Raw genomic sequence first — 26,795 nt, 5'->3', positions numbered from 1 at the left:
AATTCTGAAAAGGTTGCATTTTCCTGTTTTTTAGATCAATCAGATGGCCACAGCTCCTGACTCTCAGAGGCTCAAACTGCTGAGGGAAGTAGCTGGCACTAGAGTATATGATGAACGTAAAGAAGAGAGTATTTCCTTAATGAAAGAAACAGGTAAAACAGTTTTTGTCCATTCACGTTGTAGAATCTTTCCATGTCATGCTAAACCAGTTCTATATGTTCTGTGTATTTTAATTTGCTGGCTTTTTTTAGAATGCACATATAGTAGATATGAAACATCAATCAAATATTCCAGCACAATCTGAAAATTATTGCTATGGGGTAGAATTCTGTTTTGTATGCATTGCTACATGGCAATGGCAGTTAGACCAACTAGGGTTACACACATTTAACTCTATAAAGTAATGATGTTAATCACTTGTTCAAGGTGTGTGAACTAAATCTAACTACCCCGCCGAACAGCTTATTGAAGCTATTGCTGATTGAGAAATTCCGCACAAAGCAAGCGACTGCTCTATTGCTAGAGATGCATGGCTTCAATCCTTGTTGTGAGGAAATTTTTTTCCTTGTATTTATTTAAAATACTTTAAGCCTGCCTTTCTGGACATAGTCCCCTCAAGACAGCTTACAGATGTATTAAACCATAAAATCACAATTCAGTAAGGTACAGTTTACACAGAATATAGATATTAAAATAACTAAAACCATATAATATTTTTTAAACAATCAAAACCAACATAGAAATCAATATGCACCAATTTTACATCAGTCTAAAACCATCTCTTCAGTTCTGAATTCAACTCTCAGTCTGAAACTGTTGTTCAAAAGTCGATAATTTAAAAGTTAGTCTCAAAGCTAGCAATTTTTAAAAGCTGCAGTATACCAAATAATATCTCAGTTAAAAGACAGCTGAACAGATGAGTTTTTAAAGACGTTTTGAAAGCCAGGGCTAGGACAACCCCTTATCTCTTGAGGAAGGGAGTTTCACATATTAGGGACCACCACTGAAAAGGCCCTGTCTCTGGTGCTTTCCAGTCTAACTGATCTTAATGGCAGGCCAGCATGCAAGCCCTCCAATGCTGATCTTTGGTCACAGGCAGCTTCAAATCATTGTATACAGTCCTTCAAATAGCCTGGCCCCTAAAACATTTAGGGCCAGCTTATGGAACCTTTTTCAAGCAAGGGCCATATTCCCTTAGGGGTAATATTTTAGGGAGGGGATACATGCTTGCGGTGGACAGGGCCAGAGGGCCTCCCCCTAAAGATAATTAACACACACAGATCTAGAATCACCTCACACCCTTCCTATTTTTCTTTCTGTTACTCACACACACAGTCACACATTTTCACAGATCCAGCCATCCACACACACCATGTGAGCTGCAGTTGCTCTGTCCCTGCTCAGGTAGCTTGCATTGCTGCCATGCTTGGCTTCTCTTTCTCTCCATCCAGTATGAAAATGTAGTGGGCTGCTGGGAGAGGAACTGAGTGATTTGTTCTTTCACCAGCAGCTTGCTTGGTTTACATGCTGAGTGGGAAGTGGATGGGGCCGAAGAGGATGGGGCAGGGCCATAGAGGAATTGGCTGTGGGTCAGCAGTTCCCCACCTCTGGTTTAGGGCTTTAAATGTCAAAACCAGTGTGAGAGCCAGTGTGGTGTAGTGGCTAGAGTATTGGACTGGGAGTCTGGAGATCCAGGTTCTAGTCCCCACTCTGCCATGGCAGCTCACTGGGTGACCTTGGGCCAGTCACAGACTCTCAGCCCAACCTACCTCATTGGGTTGTTGTGAGAGTAAAATGGAGAGGAGGAGGATTATGTATGCTGCCTTGGGTTCCTTGGAGGAAAAAAGGTGGGATATAAATGTAATAAATAAATATAACCAGCACTTTGAATTGGGCCTGGAAATGCACTGGCAACCAGTGCATCTGGTACAGTACTGGAGTAACTTCTTCCAACTGTTGAGCTCCAACAAGCTCTCAAACCGCCACTTTCTGTAACCATTGATGTTCCCAAGTTGTCTTCAAAGGCAGCCCCACTTAGTATACATTATAGTAGTCTAACCTGGTTGTAGCTAGTGGATGCATGACTGACTGAGGCAAGGTCCTCCTTCTCTAGATGGGACCGCAGCTGATATAACAGCAGAATCTGGTAAAAGGTACTCCTAGCCACGAGCCTCTACCTGAGCTTCCACAGATGTCCCAGAGAAACCTCAAGCTGTGCACTTGGTCCTTCAGGAGGAAAGAAACCCCATCCAGCACCAGTTGTAACCCTCTGTCCAGATCAGGCAGCTTCCCAACCCACAGAACTTCCATTTTATCTGGATTAAGCTTCATCTTGTTCACCCTCATCCACTCCAAATCTCACTCCAGACACTGGTTCAGGAGTTCCACAGCCTCCCTGGAAGTAGGTGGAAATGAACAGTAGAGTTGCATGTCATCCACGTACTGGAGACACTTCTGACCAGACCGCTGGATGACTTCTCCAAGAGGTTTCATGTAGATGTTAAAAAGCATAGGGAACAAGATGGTACCATGTGGCACGTTATATAGCAGTCTCCCAGCACCACTTTTGGGACCATCTCCCCACGAAGAACTGTAGCCAAACCACAGTGAACAAGATTAATTTTCTGTATTCTCATTTGTATTTTTCATTTTCATTCTGTGTTTTCTGTATAAGAGATGGGCTTATTTTGAGACTTAATTTTAAATAATTAAATCATATGCAATTTTAATCTGATTTTTTTTTAAAGTTATGACCATAGAGAACACAAATTACTGTGAATAGTGGTTTCCCTGGATAGATCACATTGTTTAAAAGAACACTTCTGCCATGTAGTGGATTTTTTTTTTTTTGGTTCTGTTTGGTGAGAGAGGCTGCCAATGTAAAAGAAGATTAATGTTGACTCATTTTACTTCTTTTCGGCAGTAATTCAATCATTTAACTCTTTCTTAAATAATTTTTAAAGAGGGGAAAAGGGAGAAAATAAATGAGCTGTTAAAGTATATTGAAGAGCGATTACATACTCTGGAAGAGGAGAAAGAAGAGCTAGCTCAATATCAGAAGTGGGATAAAATGAGGAGAGCACTGGAATACACCATTTATAACCAGGAACTTAATGAAACCCGGGCTAAACTTGATGAGGTAAGTCATCTTTTGAACTACATATTAAATATTTCTTCATTAACAGCTTTTGTTTTTTCATCATAGGTAGTTTTGTGCAGTTTAAAAATATATAGTTATTTGGTGCGTGGTAATTCACAAAACTGGTAACAAAGGCTTATTTTAATCTGCTTCTTAAATTATGATATCTTTTCAGCTTTCTGCCAAACGAGAAACAAGTGGAGAAAAATCAAGGCAATTAAGAGATGCACAGCAGGATGCTCGAGATAAAATGGAGGTAAGATCCACACAACTTCAGTATCATAAAAAATACCTGCTTCTATTGTACAATGGCCTCAGTCCGTAGATGCGACAAGAACATGTCTTGACTAGTAGCCTGAGATTGTATATAGGATGTGCACAACGGATATGAGATTTCACATTTCCATCCATATGGTGCAATGTAGATGGAGATGAACATCTGGAGGTACACCACCCAGTATCATCACCTGTGTGAATATCCTTGGCTAAATAATCTATTATCAATAATGAGATTTGTTTTATTGTATAACCTATTGTATTTCTCCAATCTTTTCTTGATGTGTTGTGTCTCTGTGTAGGAAATTGAGCGGCAAGTCCGTGAACTAAAAACCAAGATTTCAGCTATGAAAGAAGAGAAAGAGCAGCTCAGTGCTGAAAGACAGGAACAGATAAAACAGAGGACCAAACTAGAGCTTAAAGCTAAAGACTTGCAAGATGAACTGGCTGGAAACAGTGAACAAAGGGTAAGGGCATGGGGCTAGCAGTAGGTCATGTCTCAAGGTGTTTTTTATTGTGTGTTTCATTAGAATACAAAAACGTCAGTGCAGAGACTCTTGTAAAAGAACAGTGAGAGATAATGAAAGTTACCCTCTGTTACCAGTTTATCTAGGTTCCCATAGTGACAAAACTGCCCTTTCTTGTTCCATTTATATTATTTGATGCATTTTAAGAGAATTTCAAGTACAGCACACTGATATTAAATTTACTCCACGATCAGAGCTTGTCCACAGAATACTCTGCTTCTTCAAAGCTGTATCAAGGTACAATCACATATTGCTTTGATACAGCCTTGAACAAACAGAAGTTAAAGGCCCAATCACTTATTGCAGAATAGCTCTATTGTTCAAGGCACCATCACTGTATTGTACAAGGCACATTCATTTATTGCAGAATAGCTCTATTAAAGTCATGATCCATAGATGCTGCTTTGATGTTAGAGAAGTTGTAAATTATGGGTCAAGCCATTTCTGTATTCTATAGCTACTAATTTTAGTAGAGCTTGATAGTGTATGACTTACCGTAATCTTAATGTCATTTTCAGAAAAGACTACTGAAAGAGAGGCAGAAACTTCTTGAGAAAATTGAAGAAAAACAGAAAGAACTGGCAGAAACAGAACCGAAGTTCAACAGTGTAAAAGAAAAGGAAGAACGAGGAATTGCCAGGTCTGTGTGGTGGCTAGCAGCACTGTTGTGCAGTATAGAAAGGAAATACTCTGTGAGAAATGGCCCTGCACACCTAAGCATTTCTGTCCTGAAGGGGCTGGAAAGGCTGTAGAGCAGCCTTCCACAACTGTACCCTCCAGATGTGTTGGACTCCAACTCTCATCAGCCCCAGCCAGTATGACCTGTGATCCACCTGGTGGCAGGCATGGCTCTTATATGAGAAGTAAGAGAATTGTCAGGAATTGATTTTGGTAACCTACAACTTCCCTGTAAGAGAGAAGTGAAATGAACTGATGGGATGAATGGGGCTGTCCTGTGTAAGAGGCAGTGGCATCAGAGTGAATAGGAGAGGTTGGTGTTTTCCTTCTGCCACCCGGGATAGGCTTGAGTTGTTAATATTTTTAAAGTAAGCGCTACCCACTCTGAGTGTAACAATGCAATCCTATACATATCTATTCAGAAGGACATTGAGTTCAGTAGGGCTTACTCTTAGGTAAGTTGATTTGCAGCCTAAGTGAGAGAGCGGGATAGAAATTCAAAATTATACTTTTTTGAGTGAGTATAAAAAACAATTTAAAGTATAGAAATTGCACTGCTTGTATCTTTTTAGCTAAGAAATTTCAAAGCTTTATATCCTGATTGCTTCATGTGCCTTGTCAGTTGAAGGGTAAAAAATGATAGAGTAATCACTGGAAAATTTCTCAGGGTTTAAATAGAACCAATTTATTTTTTATTTTTTTAAACCAAGTTTCTCTTGAAATGTCTTCCTTCTCTTGAAATGTCTTCACAGTTGTGCAGTTTACAAAGATAATACACATTTGATTGGTCACATTGTTAAATCTGAAATACATTCTGCTTATGCCATAATACTTCCTTTTAAAATAATTCTAGTCATACCTTTCTGTTTAAACAGACTGGCACAGGCTACGCAGGAAAGAACAGATCTTTATGCAAAACAAGGTCGAGGAAGTCAGTTTACCTCTAAAGAAGAGAGAGATAAGTGGATTAAAAAAGAACTCAAATCCCTAGATCAAGCCATCAATGACAAGAAACGACAGATTGCTGCTATACATAAGGATTTAGAAGATACAGAAGCTAACAAAGAGAAGAATCTGGAGCAGTACAGTGTAAGGATTTGAGCTAGGCAGTACAAAAATATTGGAACCAGGCTAAATTGTATGTAATTAGGATTTTTGCTCTTGGGAGCTACATTTCTATTTATTGTATGTAGGGTGTTGCTTCTTAATTCATACATACATTGGGTAGTATTAAATGCAGTGTTTGCACAAGGAGAGTTTCCGACACCCTTGGTCCCCTAAAGCTGCTTGGGATGTGGGGTGGGGGGAAATTGGCTGGAGGAAGCTTGCATATATGGACTCTGTGGGGCAATTTTCTGTAGATTGGGCCTTTGCCCATAGGACCCTTTTTGGCATGTTGTGTCACATGGATGTGTGTGTCGCGCAGGGGGAGACCACATGGTGTGTGCAGCATGGTCCCAGTCATCCACCATACATAGAGAATGTTTGCGTAGGCTTGAGCTGAAAGGAAAAACTTCAAAGCAAACGTCAAATATGACTGTAATAGAATGTTTTAATTTATTGCACTAATCTGCACTGAAAATAACCAGACATCTAAATTACTTTTTTGTTATATCTGCTTTCTAAAAGCTGTAAAGATAATTTTTCATTTAATTCTAAACATTTTCACAAAATCATGCTGCTTAAATATAACAGAGAGCATTAAATTCAGTCAATATTGTGAGATGTTTTATTTTCAAATACTTATATGCATTAGAAACTGGATCAGGATCTTAATGAAGTGAAAGCTCGTGTTGAAGAACTGGACAGGAAATACTATGAAGTGAAAAACAAAAAAGATGAACTACAGAGTGAGAGAAAGTTAGTAATTTATTGAGTAACTCATTTTGTGAATAATGTGCAAGCTTAATCTCTTGTGCATAAACTTTGCTTCTTATTTTTTAAGTATATTCTGCAAAGATTTCATCTTAGAATCACAGAATTATTGATTACTCAGAACATTTATAAATATGGTTCCACTGTTGAAATATATTACAGATATACTATAGCAGGGGTGGGGAACCTCTTTCAGCTTGAGGGCTGAATTCAGTTTTGGAGAAGCTCTCAAAGGCTCCATTCCAATAGTAGGCAGGGCCAAAGGCAAAGGGGGCATGGCTAAAAATGCAACAAAACTACAAAAAATGTCAACATATTGTAGCTTAAATCTTTTACTGCCAGTAACTAAGCCTTTAGAGAGGCAATTCAACCTTTTCACATGGAGAAAACACTACACAAAAGTTGGGAAACCACTGAACAATCAGTGGTTGGGGGGGGGGAGGGGGCATCACCATCCAGGAAACTCCAGAGAGCCGGAATTGGCCCCCGGGCCTGAGGTTCCCCACCCGTGTACTACAGAATGTGGCGTCCCTGAGCAAGAAGATCATAGCAATGTTTGAACTGAAGTTGGATGTTCTCCTGGCACAAGAAAGCAATTTCCTCCCTCATACTAGCACAGGCGCTACTAGAATCCAACCTGCGGAGTCAGGTCACAAGTCTTTCTTAGCACAAGCACAATGAACAGTTATGAGGTATGATTTGTCTTCCTGGGGATGTGAGTTTTCACCCTTCCCGGAGATTGTAGTAACAAAAATTCCTCTTGGAATGCTTTAGATTATGACAAGACTGTTAGAAATTAGAGTACTTTTATGCAGGTATCGAAATCTGCTAATTTATATAGCGAGTTTATTAAAGTCATATTTGTGCTGCCTCTGCATTAAAGTACCTTTAATAACATGGAAGTCAACTATTTTTCAGTTATTTATGGAGAGAAGAGAATGCTGAACAGCAGGCTCTTGCAGCAAAACGGGAGGACTTGGAAAAGAAACAACAGCTTCTTAGAGCAGCAACAGGAAAGGTTGGATTCCTAGCATATAGTCATAATTTTTAGAGGTGTTTAAAAAGTCTAATATTGCAAATGCTTTAGTTTGTACTATTAAGTTAACCTGTTTCTTCCTAAGAATCTTGTGGGGAATGGAGTGGTGGTAGTGGTGAAAGGGCTTGTTCAGGTTGAAAATAAAGCTGTATAAAGATGAAGGCTTCATTGAAACAAAATATTTGTGGCTTATCAAAATGTGAAAATACAAATAAAACTGGTTATTAAAAAATTAGCTTCTGTAGTCACAAACACTTGCTTAAGTGCATGCACCTGCCCTGTGTTCAGGCTTCAATAGCCTTGTAAATTAACTAGTTTGAATAAGTAAAGGATGTATTGTTACATATCTCATAATGTTGTTGTGAACATTGTAACATTGCGAAGTAGCAAATCTGAAACTTTTTGGTCTTATCAGTGTAAAACTGATAACCAAAGAGGGTGGGGGATGCTTGAAACACTTGAAAAGTAGTGAAAAGGATTAGCCTACTTTCACAAACTGTAGGAAGTACAAATAACTCTACTTTATCATTACAGGCTATTCTAAATGGCATTGACAGCATAAACAAAGTTTTGGAGCATTTTCGTCGCAAAGGCATTAACCAACATGTTCTGAACGGCTATCATGGAATAGTGATGAATAACTTTGAGTGTGAGCCTGCTTTCTACACCTGTGTGGAAGTTACTGCAGGAAACAGGTATAGTTCTCATGAGTGAGCTTTCTCCGTGTAGAAATGTTTGTTTGCTATATTTGTTGCCACTAAAATAAATGATCTGAGGGCAGTTAAATTGGTGGATTACTTATTTTCTAAGGTGTGTTTGTGTATAAAATTTGAGTTGCATATTTTTTTTCATCTTTGAGGTGTGGGAGTGGGGCACATCGTGCTGTCTTAATTATGATAAAACTTGATTAATTCTCTCTCTTTTATATTAGGCTGTTTTATCATATTGTAGATTCTGATGAGGTTAGTACCAAGATATTAATGGAGTTCAATAAAATGAATCTACCTGGAGAAGTAACTTTTCTGCCTCTGAACAAACTGGATGTTAGAGATACTGCATACCCTGAAACCAATGTGAGTCTTATTTTCCTTTTTTTAAAAAGCTTTCTGGTCTCTTGCACATGCATAATTGTCTCGGTGCTATGCTAGCCACAAATAAAAGAGTTGGAGAACTGCATTAATTAATTCATTATATTTCTATACCGCCCCATAGCCAAAGCTCTCTGGGTGGTTTACAAAAGTTAAAACATTAAAATACAATATACAAAGTTTAAAAACCATTTACATAAAAACATGTACAATATATACAAACAACATATAACTAAAAACATTGAACTAAAAACAATTTCTAAAGAATCCAACACTAAAACACAGGTTAAAACAACACTGCTTAAAACAGTATACAAAAGTCAGCAAAAGGAACAAGAGTTCTAAAAAGGGAAGGCCTGTCAGAATAATAGCATCTTTAATGCCTGCTTAAAAACCTTCAACGAGGTCAGCAGGTGCATTTCAACCGGCAGGTCATTCCACAATTGATGGGTGGCAAAGGAAAAGGTACTCTTACATGTGGCTGCCAGTCTCACATTAGGCAGCTGCAGCAGATAGCCCTCAGAGGACCTTTGGTGGTGGACTGGGATGTAGGGATGAAGGCGCTCCCTACGGTACCTTGGACCTAGACCATGTAAGGCTTTAACGGTAAGAACCAGCACTTTATATTTTGTTCGGAAACAAATTGGCAGCCAGTGTAAAGATTTTAAAACTGGTGTAATGTGGTCTCCATGGGATGTCCCAGAGACCAGCCTGGCTGCCATATTTTGTACCAGCTGAAGTTTCTGAACTAAATATAAAAGCAGCCCCAAGTACAGCGCATTGCAGAAATGAAGCCTAGAGGTTACCAGTGCTTGTACTACTGCTACCAGGCCCACATTTTCCAATAATGGGTGTGGCTGGCGTATCAACCAAAGCTGATAATAGGCACTTCTCACTGTTGCCTCAACTTGGGGTTCCAGGAACAGGGTTGGGTCAAGAAGCACCCTCAAGCTACGAACTTGCTCCTTCAGGGGCAGTGCAGCCCCATCCAGAACTGGTTGACATACCTGAATACCTGAAGTAGGACCCTTCATGATGAGCACCTTTGTCTTGCCTGGATTCAAATTCATCTTCAACTGCATGCAACCTATAGGCCAGGGGTGGGCAACTTCCAGGGTTTGAAAGACCACACTGGCTCCCCCCAGAACCCTGTGGAGGCCGCATTGTCCCTCAACACCAGTCGAAGTGGTTGCTGCCTCTGAAATCCCAGCAATTTTGCTGGGAAATTGGGCTCTTCATAGTCTGCCAAACAGTTGTTTCGCAGGCTGTCAGGAGCCCCATTTTGCAGGGAGACAGGTACGTGATGGGAGCCATCCCTGTACGCCATGTTTCTCTGCAGGACCAGCAGTTCTGCTGGCTAATGGGCTAATATGGCGAGCACACACCTGGTTTCCCAGCGAAATCGCACTGTCAGGAACTCAATTCTGCTGGGAAACAAGGCATACACACTCCACATGCCTTGTTTCCCAGCAGAATCACTAGGATTGCAGCAGGAACCAGCCGGCCATGCACAAATGGCCATGTAGCCTTCATGCCGCGTGTTGCTGAAGGCCATAGGTTATCTATATCTGTGTGTTGTGGTTCTAGGTACCTGTTAGCCATGCTATTTCCTTCAATTTAAGGGAATCCTAGTGTGATTTTCTTGCATTCAAGATTATTAGCATTCTACATTTTGATTATTTATATTTTTCATACAAGGTTGAGTTATACGCTCTTTTTAACTTACATATTTTGTATCTGAGGTAACTGCAATACTGATTTAATTCTTTTTAACTATTTGATGTGGCTATTTTTACTTTAGGATGCTATTCCTATGATCAGTAAACTGAGATACAATCCAAGATTTGATAAAGCCTTCAAACATGTTTTTGGAAAGACTCTTATTTGTCGTAGTATGGAAGTGTCTACCCAGCTGGCCAGAGCTTTTACTATGGATTGTATTACTTTGGAAGGTATGGTTTGGGTACAGTTTTATTTATGTTGGAAAGGAATTTGCTTTGATAGCTACTCAAGAAAACATCTATAATCCGGTGGCTGCATTTGCACATCATGCCAAACCAGTTTTCCCCAATGTGTTTCCCCCCAGATGTTTTTGACTACAATTTCCCTAGCCAATAATCCATAACCATTGGCCATGCTAGATGGGGGTTGATGGATTGTAGTCCAAAACATCTGGAGGGCACCACATTGGGGAAGACTGGTGTAGCATGATATAAGTGGACTAGAACAAACCGGAGTGACCCTCGGGTTCACACACTCTCCTTTCCCTTTTGCTCTGTAGCCAGGAGGAAGACTTTGATAGTATTTCCTTTTAGTTTCCCTTAAGCTTGGCTGCTTGTTGCATGTGAATTATGGACTAACTCTGGTAAGTTTCAAAACAAGACAACTTTATGCCATGGGTTATGAAGTTGGCTTGTTTACACTATAGTTAACTTACACTATAGTTATAGTTAAACTACAATCCTCAGTTCTCATTCATTCATTCATTCATTTATTACATTTCTATACCGCCCCATAGCCGAAGCTCTGGGCGGTTTACAGAAGTTAAAACATTAAAATACAATATAAGAAGTTTACAAGGCATTCACATAAAAGCACACAGACAATATACAAAAAACAACATATAACTAAAAAGAACTTTGAACAGTCAGTCATAACTAAAGACACATCCAGGACCGATTAAACTCATCATGTACTGCCAGATGCCTGGGAAAAGAGATGGGCCTTAACCTGGTGCTGAAAAGATAACGATGTTGGCACCAGGAGGACCTCTTTGGGAAGCTCATGCAATTACAAGCCAAGTTTAAGGGATATTGAAAGTCAACAAAGTTCTCCTCGCTGCCTGGAGGGAGGAGAGGGAAGCGAGCCTCTGGCTTGTTCCATCTTGTGTGGATCATGCGTAGTGTGAAGGTGAACATGTCTAATGTGTTGTGCTGAGCTGAACTTGTTCTGTACCTGTTCTCTACATGTTCAGTCTATATATTTAAAAAGCTAGTCCATAAAAATACTATTGCTTGATGTTTGGGAAATATTAGTTGGTCCTGAAAACCTGTTGTTGAAGTGTTAATATTATTTTAAAGGCACATAAACTCATTTATTTACTTATTTATTTATTTATTTATTTATTTGTGCATTTATATCCTGTCTTCTCCTCCAAGGAGCCCAAGGCAGTGTACGTAATCCTCCATTTTATCCTCACAACAGCCCTGTGAGGTAGGTTAGGCTGAGAGTCAAGGGCTTATGCGAAGTCACTCAGTGAGCTTCATGGCTGAGTGTGGACTTGAATGCAGGTCTTCCCAGTCTCAGTCCAACATGCTAGCTACTACACCACGCTGGCTCTCACATTGGAGGTTGTAAATGGCACACATTAGATGCTTCATTCTTCATAGAAATTGTGTAATTCTTGACTTAACTATTCTGCTGATATTGTACTCTATTACCTTGGGCAAATTAATCTGAGTTGAACGTTCTTGGGTGTGCAACAGTTGGCTAGCTTTTATTCTCAACAAAAAATCATTTTTGTTCTAGGTGATCAAGTCAGCCACCGAGGGGCTTTGACTGGGGGTTATTATGACACAAGAAAGTCTCGACTTGAACTCCAGAAAGATGTTAGAAAAGCAGAAGAAGAATTAGTAGAGCTTGAAGCAAAGCTCAATGAAAATTTGCGCAGAAATATTGAAAATATCCTTCATAGAATATGGATACATGCCTGTGGGGGATGGGTGGATTATTGTGCATGCGTGTACCTCTCTATGTTACTGTCACTGTTCGGGAGACTCAGAAGGGTTGCAGTTCAGAGCCTGTCATGATCTACTCAGTATAGAAGAATAAGAAGAGGAGCCCAGACTGGAGGTATTTGCTGAGGGTAGCTCTTCACCACAGGTGCATGTTGAAGCTGAAACTAGTATGTCACTGGCATTGCTCAAAAACTGTGTACGAGGTTGTTTTTGGTTGGCTTGTGGTTTCATTTTGAATAGTGAGTACAACTTCATTTTATTGCTCCTTTTCAAAGTGGAGAGTGCTGGATTTTATACACAGCACCATTGTTTTCATTAGAGCATAGTTTTATAACCTGGGGAAACAACGCGATGTAGTACTTTAAAAGGCCCAGGGCCAATTTTGTGATATGTGTATGATTAGGCATTGAGCAAACCTAATCCCCTAAAGCACTTAATTCACTGCAGTGCCGGTGTTGGTCATATGCTGAGAATTCTGTCGGGGCTCAATATAGTCCTGTTTTTGCTCCTTTTCTGCGTACGCATTGAGCATTCCTGTATGCTTTTAGCTGGACAGGGCCGTAACTGATCATCTGTTTGGTCCTATTATATTGATCCTGGTTTTACTGATTTTATTTCAGAACATTGCTGGGCTTATTTGCTACATATTTATTTGGTGTTCTGTTTTTATGATTTATTTTATTGTAAGCTGCCTTGAGGGTCTGCATGTATTGAAAGTTGGATTAAAAATAATTAATAAATAAAATGTGTACTGGTAGTTAGGGCAAATGGGAGGCCTGTATTCATCTCACATATTCCTATTTAGCTGTCCTCCTTGTGTTTTGGAGCATGACTAACTTGTAGTGAAGCAAGAGATAGGGCTCAGTAGGTATATGGGAGGTACACATAAACACAGGTCTTTTATTCCCCCTAGTTGTGCTGCCTGTGTGCATGTAGGTGGGGACGGTGGAGAAAACAGGGCTAAATAGAGCCCTATGGAAGTCCTACATAGATGAGCACAGTGCCTGCCATGTAAGCGGATTGAGTCCTACAGTTTTTGGTATTGGTTCTCAATAAGTCATTGACGGCTACAAAAGCTATATATATTTATGCACATTTTTGTACGAAAGAAGATACCATTTATACACAATCCACATTAAATAAAATTATATCTCAATTTATATTAAATGGATATTTTGGGATAATGTCCATCAATGGTTAACCATTGGGTGGCCAAGTTCAGTTAGTGATTAGATTTCTTGTATATAATTTTCAACCACATTGTGGGTTCTGTTTTGTTTTCTTAGAGCAAGTTATGGCATGTAGTATTTCTGTCTATCTTAAGTAGGGCTGTGCCTGGGGCCCCCAATCCAACTCGGAGGCCACTTCGGGTCTTCTGAGGCAGGCCCGATTCGGTTCAGGCTGATTCGGGGGGGGGGGGGGTGACTTGCCTCAACCTACGAAGCGGGATTTGAACATCCAAATTCTACTTTTCCCGTCCCCCACCACGCCACCCAGCCCCCACCTCCTTATCTGGGCCCTCAGGCTTGTTCCATGGGGGGGCACTGCTGAGGGAGCTGCTGCCGGCACTGCTGGGGGAGCCGCCCCTGGTGCCACTGCTGCCGCTAGCTCCTGAGCCCTCTGGATGCGTGCCAGCAGCTGTCTTGTTCCGGGGGATGGAGGAAGCTATTTTTTAAGTGTTGACTCCCTGTATTTCTGGCAATACAGGGAGTCGCCATTTTAAAAATGTTTCCCCCCTTTGGAACAACAAGGTGGCTGCTGGCACAAGTTCATAGGACCCAGGTAAGGAGCTGGATGGTGGCGGTGTGGCGGCTGGGCTTCCAGATCGTGCTGAGGCACACCGAAGCACTTCAGAGTGATCTGATGCGCTTTGGGCCCCCTCTGCCTCAACTTGGAGGCGGCCCGAAGCACCCCTTATCTTAAGATCCTATCATGTACATACAGGTTTTAAAAATACGAAGGCACTCAAAAACTTATAAACCCTAAAGTATATTGTTATGTAATTCATAATTTTAATGATGGACAGAATTTTTCCTTAGCACATTGCATGGATTAATAATGAAATTGATCAGCTCATGAATCAAATGCAGCAGATTGAAACCCAACAACGGAAGTTCAAAGCTTCCAGGGACAGCATTTTGTCAGAGATGAAAATGCTGAAAGAGAAGAGGCAGCAGTCAGAGAAAACGTTCATGCCTAAGGTATGGGATATCTGAGCAACACTTGCAATTTAGTAAGCATCTGCTCTGGTTTCGTTGTATTGACTATTCAGGCTAAGTAAATAGTTCAGCATATATTTGAGTTGCAGAACTGAGTGTCACAGGATAGGGTTATATCTAGTAGGTTAACTTTTTTTTCAAGCCACCAAAGAAAAAAATTAGAAAAAGCTATGACTGTTTCCCAAGTTAGCTTTTATATTTCCTGAGAGTGCCTAAGGCTATAATTTTGTACGCGCTTACCTGGAAGTACGTTCCATTTAACATGGTGGAACTATGATCCTATGTTATTAGGCCGTCTAGGAGTATAAGTAGTTTGGATGCATTGCTTATCGCTGCTTACTGTTTTTATGTTTTTAGCATTTAACTACAACTACAGAAATAGATGAACTAGAGGGTCTCTTTAATAAATGAATTCTTATATTTAATTCAATCTCATTTCAGCAACGCAGCTTACAAAGTTTGGAGGCAAGTTTACATGCTATGGAATCAACACGTGAGTCATTAAAAGCAGAACTGGGAACAGACCTGTTGTCTCAGCTTAGTTTAGAGGATCAGAAGCGAGTAGATGCACTTAACGATGAGATTCGACAACTGCAACAAGTAAGGATGCTTTAAAATGAAAAATAAAATGTAGTGTTTAATAATATTTGAGGATTAGTTACAAAAACATGTTAGTTCAGAATTATTGAATACTGGCTTCTTCTTTCCTTCCCCACTTAAGTGGAAACCTTATAAAACAAAATTAAAACCTAATTCTGGTTGGTTGTTTGCTGGCTTTTTTAATTTGAAAGGAAAGACAAGGTTTCTTATAGTGCTTAGAAAGAAGTGTAACAAAATTTTACCATTTAGCAAATCAGTAGTATGGACAGGACAAACCAACTGCATTACTGTCATATTAGCTATTGTATTTAAAGGATTGTTCATGTATAAGGACTTAGTGGCCAAGTCTTTTTCTCTGGGTTGAATTTGGCACCAGTTAAGAATAGAAAAAGCAATTATTTAACTGATTGTTGTAAATGACCCATTAACTACCTATTGCTCTGTATATATCTCCCACACTATGTGTTTGTCATTTTATTAGAATCCTTGTTATCTAGATACCTCAGGAGGTGAGCCTGTCTAGTACAGAAGCCTCTGGCTAGAATGTGTATATGAAGCATGTCTATCTAAGGTAGTGGAGGTCACAAATAATTTTCAGTCAATAAGGGAGCAATCCTATGGCCACTAGACATGTCTAGAGAGCCATAGGGTTGTTTGGTTTCTGGGAACTGAGGTCAGAGCCAGAAACCATGTTCCCCTGCCCTGCCCCATCGTAGCTGGCAAGGTTCTCTCTGCGCCAGCTGTGTCTCTGCACTTAGAAACTGAATGTGGAGACGGGGAAAGGGGGCAGTCCCAGGGGAGGGGAGGAGACCGCGGAAGCTGCCTTATGCAGCTTCCTATCAGATCTCCAGGCCCCTCCCCTCCCTGAAGCCGCACCTAGACGGGCGAAGTTGCCTGTCTAGGCAAAAATGCAGGCTAGCCAGAGCACAGAGAAGAGGATCGCCTCTGTTCTCCTGCTGCCCTGCATAGGATAGCCAGCAGCCTCCGATTTCAGAGGCTGGCAACTATCTGGATAGGATTGCACCCTAACTTTGTATTGTTTTAGTCATGTACACACAACCCCCCGCTCAAAACTTGAGACAGTTTTCATATTGCAGATGAGACATCTGCAGTGTTCATATTCTACAAATCTTTAAACAGCCCACAAAATATAAAAACATGAATACAGAGTACTACTCGATATGTTTTGCTTTATAGGAAAATAGACAGCTTTTGAATGAGAGGATCAAACTTGAAGGCATCATAACACGGGTTGAAACGTATCTCAATGAAAATTTGAGGAAGCGCTTAGACCAAGTTGAACAAGTAAGATGTTTTACTTTAGATCTGTTCTTTTAAAAAAATGTTGATTTCAGTTTATTGACAAATTCTACTTTTGTAGGAATAAGTAACATGTTAAGGAATGTGGATTATGTGGTCCATTATTAGTTGTATAATATTACAGTGACTGTTGACGTTCGTATATGAATGTTTATGTTCCTTGTTTGGTGTGAGGAGGCATCTACAATGGGTTAAGTTCCTTTACTGCCCAGGACAAGGCAGGGATCTTGTGACTAGGATCTTTGGTCTTAAAGTAACGATCTTGGCTCTTCCCTTCCAGTTTCTTCCCTGACTTTGCCCAAGAGAGACATTGTCTCCTTTTGTGTTACCTCTAGACTTTTCTCTGTCTCTTTACTTCTTTGAATCATTCTCTGCATTTTGTCAATCTGTACAGCCTTTGAATCACTCTTGACAAAGTTTATGTCAGTGTTCACTAGTATCCTGGTTTTTGGACACACGGTGAATGCTGACAGTCTCATTGAAATGACTGCCAGTATGTGCAGGTGTATCTTTGAGTTTCTGGACATTCACATAATTTTTCTTGGACAATCAACTTTCAGTACATCTTAGATAGTCGCTATAACAAATTATATCAGCCTTCCCCAACCTGGTGCCCTCTAGATGTGCTAGACTGCAATCCCCATAATTCCCAGCCAGCATAGCCATACTTTCAAATATGAAAACTTCTCTGGATTTACTTACTTACTGTTTATGCACTTTTTAGTGTAAAGCTTAAGTTTACCTTACAGTGCAATCCTGCACATGTCTACTCAGAAGTAACCTCACTGAGTTCAGTGGGACTTACTCCCAGGTAAGAGTGTATAGGATTGCAGCCTTAAAGTAACTTTAATATTTTATTGTGGGTTATAATCCATGCTTCATACAAACATACATTGAAAGAATGTAAATTAAAAGTAAAATTCCACCAGTGTTCAGCCTGCTATTGTGGGTACAAAAAGGTGATTAAATTATGTTAAGGGTGAATTAGTCTGTCTTTTTTTAAGTGAATCTGAGCAGCAGTGTTCTTAAGAACTTAAATTCAGGGTTTCACCATATGAAAACTGATTCACTGAAATGCCAGACCCTGCTAGAATACTTGCATTAACATTACACAGTACTCTTGGAAATAAACACTGTAGTTCATTTATTCTGGCCTTGTGGATCCACATTCTGCTGGCTCCCAGTTGTAGTTGCATTAGTGGTTCTTACGATTCTTCCTCTTTATCCCTTCTGTTCTTCTTTCTATCCATTGGCTATTTCACACATGCATGAATGTCACTTGAGTTCCTCATGATTTGACTCGCAACTGAACGTGTGACTCAGTAGTGTTTGATATGGGGTTATTAGATCTGCGATGGCTGATTCACACATGGAAATAGCAAAGTTGCAGTCATCAGGTATGATGAGCATACATGAGTGAACCAGCCAATTGTCTCACATTTGCCAGCCTTGATTATTCTTATTATCCTCAAAATCTTACTGTCCTCAAAATCTTCAGTAATTTTCCTCTTCTTCACAATCCTTATGTAGTAGTATTACTAGGTTTATCAGTTCTGGTAATACCAGTCGTTTTGCAAAGAGAAATAATAGTAGCTTAAAGGTAATTTATATTAGAATTTGTAGTATTATGAAAATAATGTAACTACCCATTTTTACGAAGCTGCACTTTGTTTGCTTCAAGGCCAACCTGAAAATATTTATGTTATGAAAAGCTATAAACTATAAAAATGAACCATTTAAATTAGTATATTGAAAATAGTGAAATGTAACCTATATTTTATGCAGTATAGTTTATACTAAATGTGATTTAATTTTTTGCCATTTAGGAGCTGAATGAGCTAAGAGAGACTGAAGGTGGCACTGTTCTTACAGCCACAACATCAGAGCTTGAGGCAATCAACAAACGTGTGAAGGATACACTGGCACGATCAGATGGTTGGTCACATTGTTGTTTTTAATCAATAGAAGGCCTACTTCTAGCTAGTATCTCCTTAAAATATCCTAAAGATACTATAATATACATTTAAACTGCGAAGGAAAAAGTGCAAAGATCAATTAACTCATCAAATAATATTCTAAGGGCAATTTGAAAGGGGTTACAAACAATCTTCAAAGAGCATGCAGTACAAATAGAACTGCTACCTGGACATATCTACCTTCTGGAAATACATAGAATTTAAAATATTGTTGGACTGCCTTATTGAAGTTGATTCCCTTGCTTCTGTGCAAACCTCAGCTGCTAGGATCATCCACTTTGCTGTACACGATATAGTAACATCTCTTCAGTTCTTTGTATCGGCTTCCCTTCCTGCTTCACAATAAAGATGGCTTTTTTGTCCTGTTCCTTGTAATCTTTGGAAGTTTATTAACATTCCTCAGTATGTTTTTCGCAGTTATATTTTTATATGAGTTATTAATATAAATTAATATTTTGCATTTTCCTTGTTTATCATTTTATAAGGTTCATACTTTTTTACACTTCCCTTTATACTTACTTTGCTATAATAGATCTGGACAATTCAATTGATAAAACAGAAGCAGGGATCAAAGAACTCCAGAAGAGCATGGAACGTTGGAAAAACATGGAGAAAGAGCACATGGATGCTATTAACCATGACACGAAAGAACTTGAGAAGATGACTAACCGGCAAGGCATGCTTCTTAAGAAGAAGGAAGAGTGTATGAAGAAAATCAGGGAATTGGGCTCACTTCCCCAGGAAGCTTTTGAAAAATACCAGACATTGAGCCTGAAGCAGGTAAGCTTTCACCTACAAAGATAATAGATGTTGTTTCATACTGTACACTGACAGATTGTCTTAACTCTTTTATGCAGCTGTTTCGCAAACTGGAACAATGTAACACAGAACTGAAAAAATACAGTCATGTCAATAAAAAAGCTCTAGATCAATTCGTGAACTTCTCAGAGCAGAAAGAGAAGTTAATAAAACGTCAAGAAGAGTTGGACAGAGGCTACAAATCTATCATGGAGTTGATGAATGTCCTTGAACTCCGAAAATATGAAGCTATTCAGTTGACTTTTAAACAGGTATTATTTGGCATGCATTGTGACAAGGCTGAGAAATGCTTATTCTTTGGGATGGAGTTAAATGAATTGGCTTTTTTATTTCTTGATGTCTATAATGTTAGCATTTGTAGCCATCGTGTTAAGTTATGTAGCTTTAGAAATGTATTTTTTATAATATGACTTGACACATTTAGAAATAAGTGGAGGGTCATGATAAAGTTTTAGAGTCCTTATACCTGTAATTATAGCAGTTGTTTTATTTTGAAGTTTGGTATTTATTTCTGTAAAATCTATAAATGTTCATTTAAAATGTATTTTGTTTTTACAAGAAAGCTGAGCTTATTGAAATCTAGAGAGTTCATTGACTGCATAAAAATGCCTTAACAGAGGCATGTATCTCAGAATATGATCAGACCAGATTGTAGGGAATTATTTACACTAAAAAATGATAGCTAATATTTGATACTGTGTTCTACCATGGTTGCTATGAGTTGATACAGAAGAACAAAGGTGATCACAAAACACACAGACACACCATAGTTAACATGCGAAAACAGGCTCTCTGCATGTACCAATGTATGTGCTTTCAAACAGGGGTGGGAAATAGCCCATGCAACCCCCACCCACCTTTTGTCATTCTGCTTCAAGGTTTTTGTTCTCTTCCATATACAGATGTCGGTCCAGTAAAAGTTAATTCCTTACTAGCATTTGTTTGTGTTATCTAGTTGTGTTACTGGCATGTTGGTAACACCGAACCAACAATTGTGCATATTTAATCAAGTAATTTCATGTGTTCTAGGATGAACCCCTGTGACAATATTTTACCAAAATAGTCATTACATTGCATTACAGAAATAAAGTTATTTTTACAAAGCTTAATCTGAGTTGAATTCTGCTTTCTTAAGGTGTCGAAGAACTTTAGTGAGGTGTTCCAGAAGCTGGTGCCTGGGGGGAAAGCTACACTTGTGATGAAGAAGGGTGATATAGAAGGCAGTCAGTCTCAAGATGAAGGTGAAGGCAGTGCTGAGAGTGAGAAAGGATCAGGATCTCAAAGCAGCGTCCCATCTGTAGATCAGTTCACTGGAGTTGGAATTAGGGTAAAGGAAAATTATCGTACATTGCCCTTACATTGCTATTGTCTTGCTGTTAACACCTAGAGTTAATGCTTAAGAAGAAGCAATAACTAGCTTTCCTGCTGTTTCTTCAGGTGTCATTTACTGGTAAACAAGGTGAAATGAGAGAGATGCAGCAGCTTTCTGGTGGACAGAAGTCACTGGTGGCCCTAGCCTTGATTTTTGCTATCCAGAAATGTGACCCAGCTCCCTTTTACCTCTTTGATGAAATTGATCAAGCCCTGGATGCCCAACATAGAAAGGCTGTTTCAGGTAGAGGTTCACAATTTTTGTTCAACACAAATATTATTCATTACTGCCCAATTTCAGATACAAAGGAAGCTTCTCATTTAAAAATGTCTTGGGATTGCTGCTTCATTGTAGTTGCTTAACGTGGCATATGTGCAGCTTGTGGCTCTCCTTCTCCAGGAATGCAGAGGTGAACAGCTTCAGTGTTTTTCAGAATCAGGGTTGGCCCCTTTCACTGTATCTCAGGGAAGGGGCTCAGGGCGACTTCCTCCCCAGCTGTATGGCTTCCCCAAATATGTGTGAATATGACATTGGAAGGAGAGCGCAAGGGGAAGAAATCTTCGTTGGGGGCATAGGTGGATGACTGTGATGTCTAGAAGGTGCTCTGGCTTTGGTGTGAGTTCTGTAAGAGAAAGCAATGTTCAAAACTGGCAGCTTTTAAGAACTCTTCTCTGTATGCCCTTCCTGCTCAGATGTAGCCCAAGGATGTTAAATTTCCTAACATAAATGAAGAAGAGATACCTTAGACGTGTTTGTCCTACATCTCAATTCGTTCTTTATTTTGTTGTGCTATTAAGCACGTACAAAAAGAACTAAAACTTGAAATAAGTTGGTCCTAAGAAAATAATTTGAGTCAAGTATCTTGATTTATGCATGAAGTCAGTTAAAATGCAGAAATACTAACATATTGTGCTCACAGAACCTTGCCATGTTCTGTAACAATGGATGTTTCTAAACAATCACCAAGTACATCCCATCCCACCCCTCATAGAGTGTATTACAAAAGCTGGATAGCTGTCTAGATCTGCATTTAACAACAAGGATGCTGGCTTTCCTTTTTGTTTTTTTGGTTGTGGACAGTTGGTGAAAAGTGCTCCTGGCCACCATAGCAATGTGGAACTGGTGAGCCAAATTTTGCATCCAAAAGCTGCAACCCTGAATGCCTGAAAGAGGCTAAACCTCATGCACAATGGGCATTCCCATTCCTTCTGAGTCACATCGCAAGATGTGCCAACATTGCTTCAGTCTCTTCTGGATTCTGATTCAGTAACTACTGTACAGAGTCCCTAACCTTTGCCAGCCCCGGAATGTGTGTTTTTGTACGGTCAAATTGGCTAACGTGCCAAATGGAACATTTGTGAGATGTTCCCTAAAATAATTGGTATGATGCAGCTCCTTAGAACCCACTGCCAGTGTTGCAGCTTGAGTTATGTGGATCCAGCTGTTGGCTCAAGAAATAATAGATCTCCAGACTGGAAAGAGTTGCTTCTCCCAGCCTTAAAGCTTGCATTGTGGCAGCCTCAGTAGTGGCACTGTATCAGATGAGGACTGCGGTGGACAAGAAGAGGTACGTCCCGTTGACCTGGTTTGCATGTAATGACAACCCAGAGTACAGGGAGGTGCTGAATTGTGGGTTGTCGTTAAGTGCAAATTCTGTACTACCATTTAACTGTGAATTGTTGACCATGAACAATTGAGAAAGAGAACCCATAGTTTGTGTTGGGTTGTGAACTCTGGGTTATTCATGGTTAAACCATACTACAGGGTAAGTTACCCACGATTCACCGACAGCCCATACTCTGGGTTGTCGTTACATGTGTACCAGGCCATTGACTGCTTGCCTGGTAGTTTCCCAATTGCATCTGTCTTCCAGGTCCCTGTGTGTGTACTTTATGCAACTTTAATGAGGCAAATGCTGACCAAATCCACCTCCTGTCACAACTTGCAAAAATTATTATGTGCGCAATTAACCAATAGGTAAAATTCACTTAGTTTAATACAGTTGTTTTATATTCTGTATTTATTATTTTACCCACTAAAGAAATATCCTGCAAATTACATCAGTATTCATTGGCAAATGTATGTGATTTTCAGATATGATCATGGAATTAGCAGAACATGCTCAATTCATTACCACAACTTTCAGGCCTGAACTGCTTGAATCTGCTGATAAGTTCTATGGTGTAAAATTCAGAAATAAGGTATGCATTATTAAATATGTGGACTACTATTCCAGGCTATGGCTGAAATCTTCCAGAGCATGATTAGACATGACATTGAAACTAAATAAATAGTCAGTGAGACTTGGCTATAAGTAAATTTATTTAGGACATAGGCATGCAATTTCAACAGATTTATGCTGATGGTTGTGCTGGCCTCTTGTCAAATTTCTCATGACTTAAAGGGCTAGTGCTTGCTTAAATTTCAGCCTAGCTTGATTGCCTGTGATGATAAGGGAACTTGTGAAATGTCTTGATGTATAGATATATGTGAACACATGACTTTGGCGGAGTTGGGGGGGGGTGTCAAAAATTATTGTCGTACAAAACATATTTTTTGGCTGCTTTCTATTGATAGCCGTCTAGATCCAGGACTATATGTAATTCATCCTTAAAAAGAATCCTGTACCAAAAGAGGTTGAATTTTGCTACTTGTATAAATTATGCAAATCTGCTTAGTTTGTGTAATTTAGATGATTTGGCATAATTTATATGATTTTTCTTTTGCAAATGATGGGATCATGTATGCAGAACATTGACCAACGGAAATCTTATTCAGAAACCACCCCAGCTTCTGAGACTTCTGTAAGCATTGTCAAGCCACTTGCAAGTACATCTTTGCAAGCATACAGGCTAGAAATCAAAGCTGAGACTGCCAGGAAGCTGGATTTGGCATCCAGTATCACATTCTGACCTTTTCCCACAGTTCTGCATAATACAGAGTTGTATCCGAAAGGCTCTGTGGACTGACATTCATCCCCAGACACCATTATAAATTTGATGTAGATGGAGAATGCTTCATAAACACTGCAGAGATGTTGCTTCAGCTGGAATCTTCATTAAATACCATACTGTATTTCTCTTGCTGGTTTAGGTCAGTCATATTGATGTGATCACAGCAGAAATGGCCAAAGACTTTGTGGAAGATGATACTACTCATGGCTAAGTGGATGAGAACTGCCAGCTTGTTGGAAAAATGTGTAAAATATTTGTGCCTATATCAGGCAGCTGTATAAATCTGAAATACGTAGTCATTGTTTAAATATGACTTTAACCTAGTTAATAGACCATCTGAAGTTTCAGTAGACCGTAGAGTCCAGTTTATGTATTTCTGCATTGTCTTCTATAATATCTGTTAATTCTACCTTTATACTATCCGTAGCTTGAAAAATGTATTCTCTTGGATTTTTTTTTTATGAAGTGTCTTTGTTTTAAAGGGTTTTTTATGCCAGCTCTTCCTTCCCAGTTATGATTTTATCGTTTATGCTCCCTCACATGATTTTTTTAAAAATAGCTTCAATAAAACAATTGGTTTTAATTCTGAAATTTAGGTATATTTTCTTGTTCTTGGGGACTGGTATGATGTCAACCATCACTTCATTGTATAATGCACTTTATGTGTATAGGAAATGGGGCGGGGGGAGACAAAACCTGAGTGCATATCAGTACTTAAACGTGAATTTCAGCTTCTAGTTTTATTTCATTTGCTTTTCAGATGTCATGGTTACATATGTTTGTTGTAAATCTGAATTTAAGCTTCTGATTTTGATTCTTGTGCTAAAGTAGCTCATAATCAAATTGCTTTTCTGTTTAGTCATCTTTACTCCTTTATCATAACACAAGGGGACATTCACCTCCAAACCCTGTCCTGTCTTGCCACCTTCCCTTCTCCAAGTTAATTTTGTGCACAGTATCTGTTCTGGCTAAATAAAACTTTTCTTATCTACCCACCATTTTGATTCCTAGAAAGGCTGGGATGGGGGTGGGAAAATTTGGTTTTAAATAATCCCCAGTGTAACTGAGATATAGTAGTACACCATTCTTGTTTTGTGGATGTTTTACACTGTATCTGGAAGTAATTTGTATTAGGTAAATGTTGTAAGATGGGTTCATTAACAAAATACATAGCAAAGCAGCAGGATGCAAGCATTAACTTCAGGTTTTTGTGGAGTGAACTTCATGCTGAGTCTAACATGTTGTATTCTATTTTGTGCTAATCTGGGATTATTTTTGCATCAAATGGGAAAGTATCATTTGAAGTCTAAAGGTTATTTTATAAAATTCTGGAACAAATACATAACACCCCACTGATTTCAGTCCATTGGTGTTTCCTACTGTTAAGAGTATTTATTACATTAGCAGCAGTCACAGTCTGGCGCGCTCTCATTCTAGTACTTCACCAATAGGTAGTACGTTTCTCATGAGGTTGACAATGTTTTATCTTAATTATGAGTACAGGATATCTTTTAGATAGTAATATGCAGAGGAGCACAAAGCAATGACAAAAAAATTAGTTGACCAGCTACTTATATCAACATTACAGCGTAACTTGTTCCCATTTTTACTGGCAACCTATTATTCCACTTTTAGCTGCTGAAAAGACTGGCAGTCCACCCCCCACTGCTCCCAGTTATGCCATGTTGCAGAGGAGCCGGGAGAGCAGAGCCTCTAAAGACATTCCACCCAAGGTTGCCATAAAGTAGTAATGTGCAATAAAGTTTATATTACAAAATCTTCTGTTGCAGAACAGCTGATGGACATGAGCTTGATGCTTTTGGGCTGACCTGCTACACTACAGGGCTCCACATGAGAAAGATTAGGTGTGAAGCAAGGCTAACATTAAAGCCCTGTTCAGGCATTCTAAAAGGGATTAAAATAAATGTGTGAGAAGAGGGAGCACTCTACTTTTGGAGACCTCCACATGATAGAGAACCCCACTTTTCCAGTGTCCTCAATTTGGTGAAGAGCCTCCACAGATCCAGTAGAGGGTGATGGAAACAAGCAAGGAGGGCATGGGGCTAGAGCACTCCCTCTCATTTAATTTTAACCCCTTCAGCATGCCTGAACAGGGCTTAAGAGTTGGCGTGGCTGGGCAACTACTGAAGACCCACAATCCAGCAGGGCCGAGCATACTGATGAGCTCCTTGGAGGGGCTCCTTCACCGTTACAACCTTGCCTGTTCACCTGCTCCATCTGACCCAGAGGGGTTGAACAAGCAAACAACGATGGTGTTGGGGAGGAGCAGTGGCTGCCACTGCCTACTTCTGCATTGGCTTTGGCTGGGAAACAGGTAGGTGGTAGCAAGGAGGAGCAGGAGCTGGCAGCAGTGGTGGTGAGGTAGACTCCCTGAGGGAGGGAAGCCCAGTGAGAGTGTCAGGGATGTCAGAGAATTCCGCCACGGATCTCGGGGAGTCCGAATGCCAGTGCATTTGGCCCCCCGAAATTGGTGGCGGAACGGTTTGCCCCCCCCCCCCCCCGGATGAGAGTTACCTGGGGTGGATCTTCCGACCGGCTGCCGCCATTTCCAGTTAAAAAAACAAAAAAAAGTGATAGGCTATGTAAAGATTTACGTAGCCTATCACGGCTAAGTTTTAAAAAAAAACCCATGATAAGCTACGTAAATGTTTACGTAGCCTATCACAGCTGACTTAAAACAACAACAACAACGCGCATACGCAAATGGCGGCCGTGGCCGCCACCATTTGCATACACGTGTTGTTTTTAAGTCAGCCGTGATAGGCTACGTAAACATTTACGTAGCCTATCACGGCTGACTGCAGGGACGCAAATGGAGGCGGCTACGGCTGCAGCCATTTGCGTCCCTGCTAGCCAGCAGCCAGCCGGCGGCTCCGCAGAATCCCTGCAGAGCACAGCCGGCTGGCCAGGATTCCAGGGGGGGAGGAATGGAGCGCCTCCCCCCCACCATCAACATAATCCGCGAAAGGTAAGTGCCTTTCGTACATCCCTACGTGTCATGCCCTGCGGCCCCCTAAAGCCTAGAGCCAGTACTGTCGTGAAGCCTGGTATATAACTCCTCCAAAGTGAGAATGCTCCTCTTGTATTAGATAAACATGACAGAAAAATAAAGGATATAAGTTGTTGTAGTATTTTCCAATTACATCAAATTATGACTT

General features: G+C 40.0%; 1 protein-coding gene across 3 annotated transcripts in view; it reads left to right on the top strand.

The window, feature by feature from the left end:
* SMC3 (structural maintenance of chromosomes 3) overlaps positions 1 to 26,138 on the top strand; it is a 40,723-nt gene extending 14,585 nt beyond the window's left edge. For 2 of the 3 annotated variants that reach the window (XM_084846283.1, XM_084846284.1), the window contains 22 exons: positions 35 to 152; positions 2,964 to 3,139; positions 3,315 to 3,395; positions 3,718 to 3,882; positions 4,461 to 4,582; positions 5,496 to 5,709; positions 6,377 to 6,480; positions 7,414 to 7,513; positions 8,066 to 8,226; positions 8,463 to 8,604; positions 10,421 to 10,571; positions 12,148 to 12,300; positions 14,406 to 14,557; positions 15,017 to 15,175; positions 16,373 to 16,480; positions 18,322 to 18,430; positions 19,004 to 19,251; positions 19,329 to 19,541; positions 20,426 to 20,617; positions 20,728 to 20,905; positions 22,757 to 22,863; positions 23,756 to 26,138. In XM_084846283.1, the coding sequence (XP_084702409.1) occupies positions 35 to 152; positions 2,964 to 3,139; positions 3,315 to 3,395; positions 3,718 to 3,882; positions 4,461 to 4,582; positions 5,496 to 5,709; positions 6,377 to 6,480; positions 7,414 to 7,513; positions 8,066 to 8,226; positions 8,463 to 8,604; positions 10,421 to 10,571; positions 12,148 to 12,300; positions 14,406 to 14,557; positions 15,017 to 15,175; positions 16,373 to 16,480; positions 18,322 to 18,430; positions 19,004 to 19,251; positions 19,329 to 19,541; positions 20,426 to 20,617; positions 20,728 to 20,905; positions 22,757 to 22,863; positions 23,756 to 23,827 (3,225 nt within the window). In that variant the 3' untranslated portion in view covers positions 23,828 to 26,138. Of the gene's footprint in view, positions 1 to 34; positions 153 to 2,963; positions 3,140 to 3,314; positions 3,396 to 3,717; positions 3,883 to 4,460; positions 4,583 to 5,495; positions 5,710 to 6,376; positions 6,481 to 7,413; positions 7,514 to 8,065; positions 8,227 to 8,462; positions 8,605 to 10,420; positions 10,572 to 12,147; positions 12,301 to 14,405; positions 14,558 to 15,016; positions 15,176 to 16,372; positions 16,481 to 18,321; positions 18,431 to 19,003; positions 19,252 to 19,328; positions 19,542 to 20,425; positions 20,618 to 20,727; positions 20,906 to 22,535; positions 22,640 to 22,756; positions 22,864 to 23,755 lie in introns of all 3 variants that reach the window. The other variant, XR_014789492.1, reaches the window with a different exon arrangement.
* Positions 26,139 to 26,795: the final 657 nt, after the last annotated feature.

Source organism: Heloderma suspectum, chromosome 3 (genome assembly GCF_057233095.1).
Source record: "Heloderma suspectum isolate Gila_16-S chromosome 3, 16-S_ref, whole genome shotgun sequence".
NCBI classification, from domain to species: Eukaryota; Metazoa; Chordata; class Lepidosauria; order Squamata; family Helodermatidae; genus Heloderma; species Heloderma suspectum.
The sequence above is the reverse complement of the archived record's forward strand: the minus strand, read 5'-3'. Positions and strand labels throughout refer to the sequence as shown.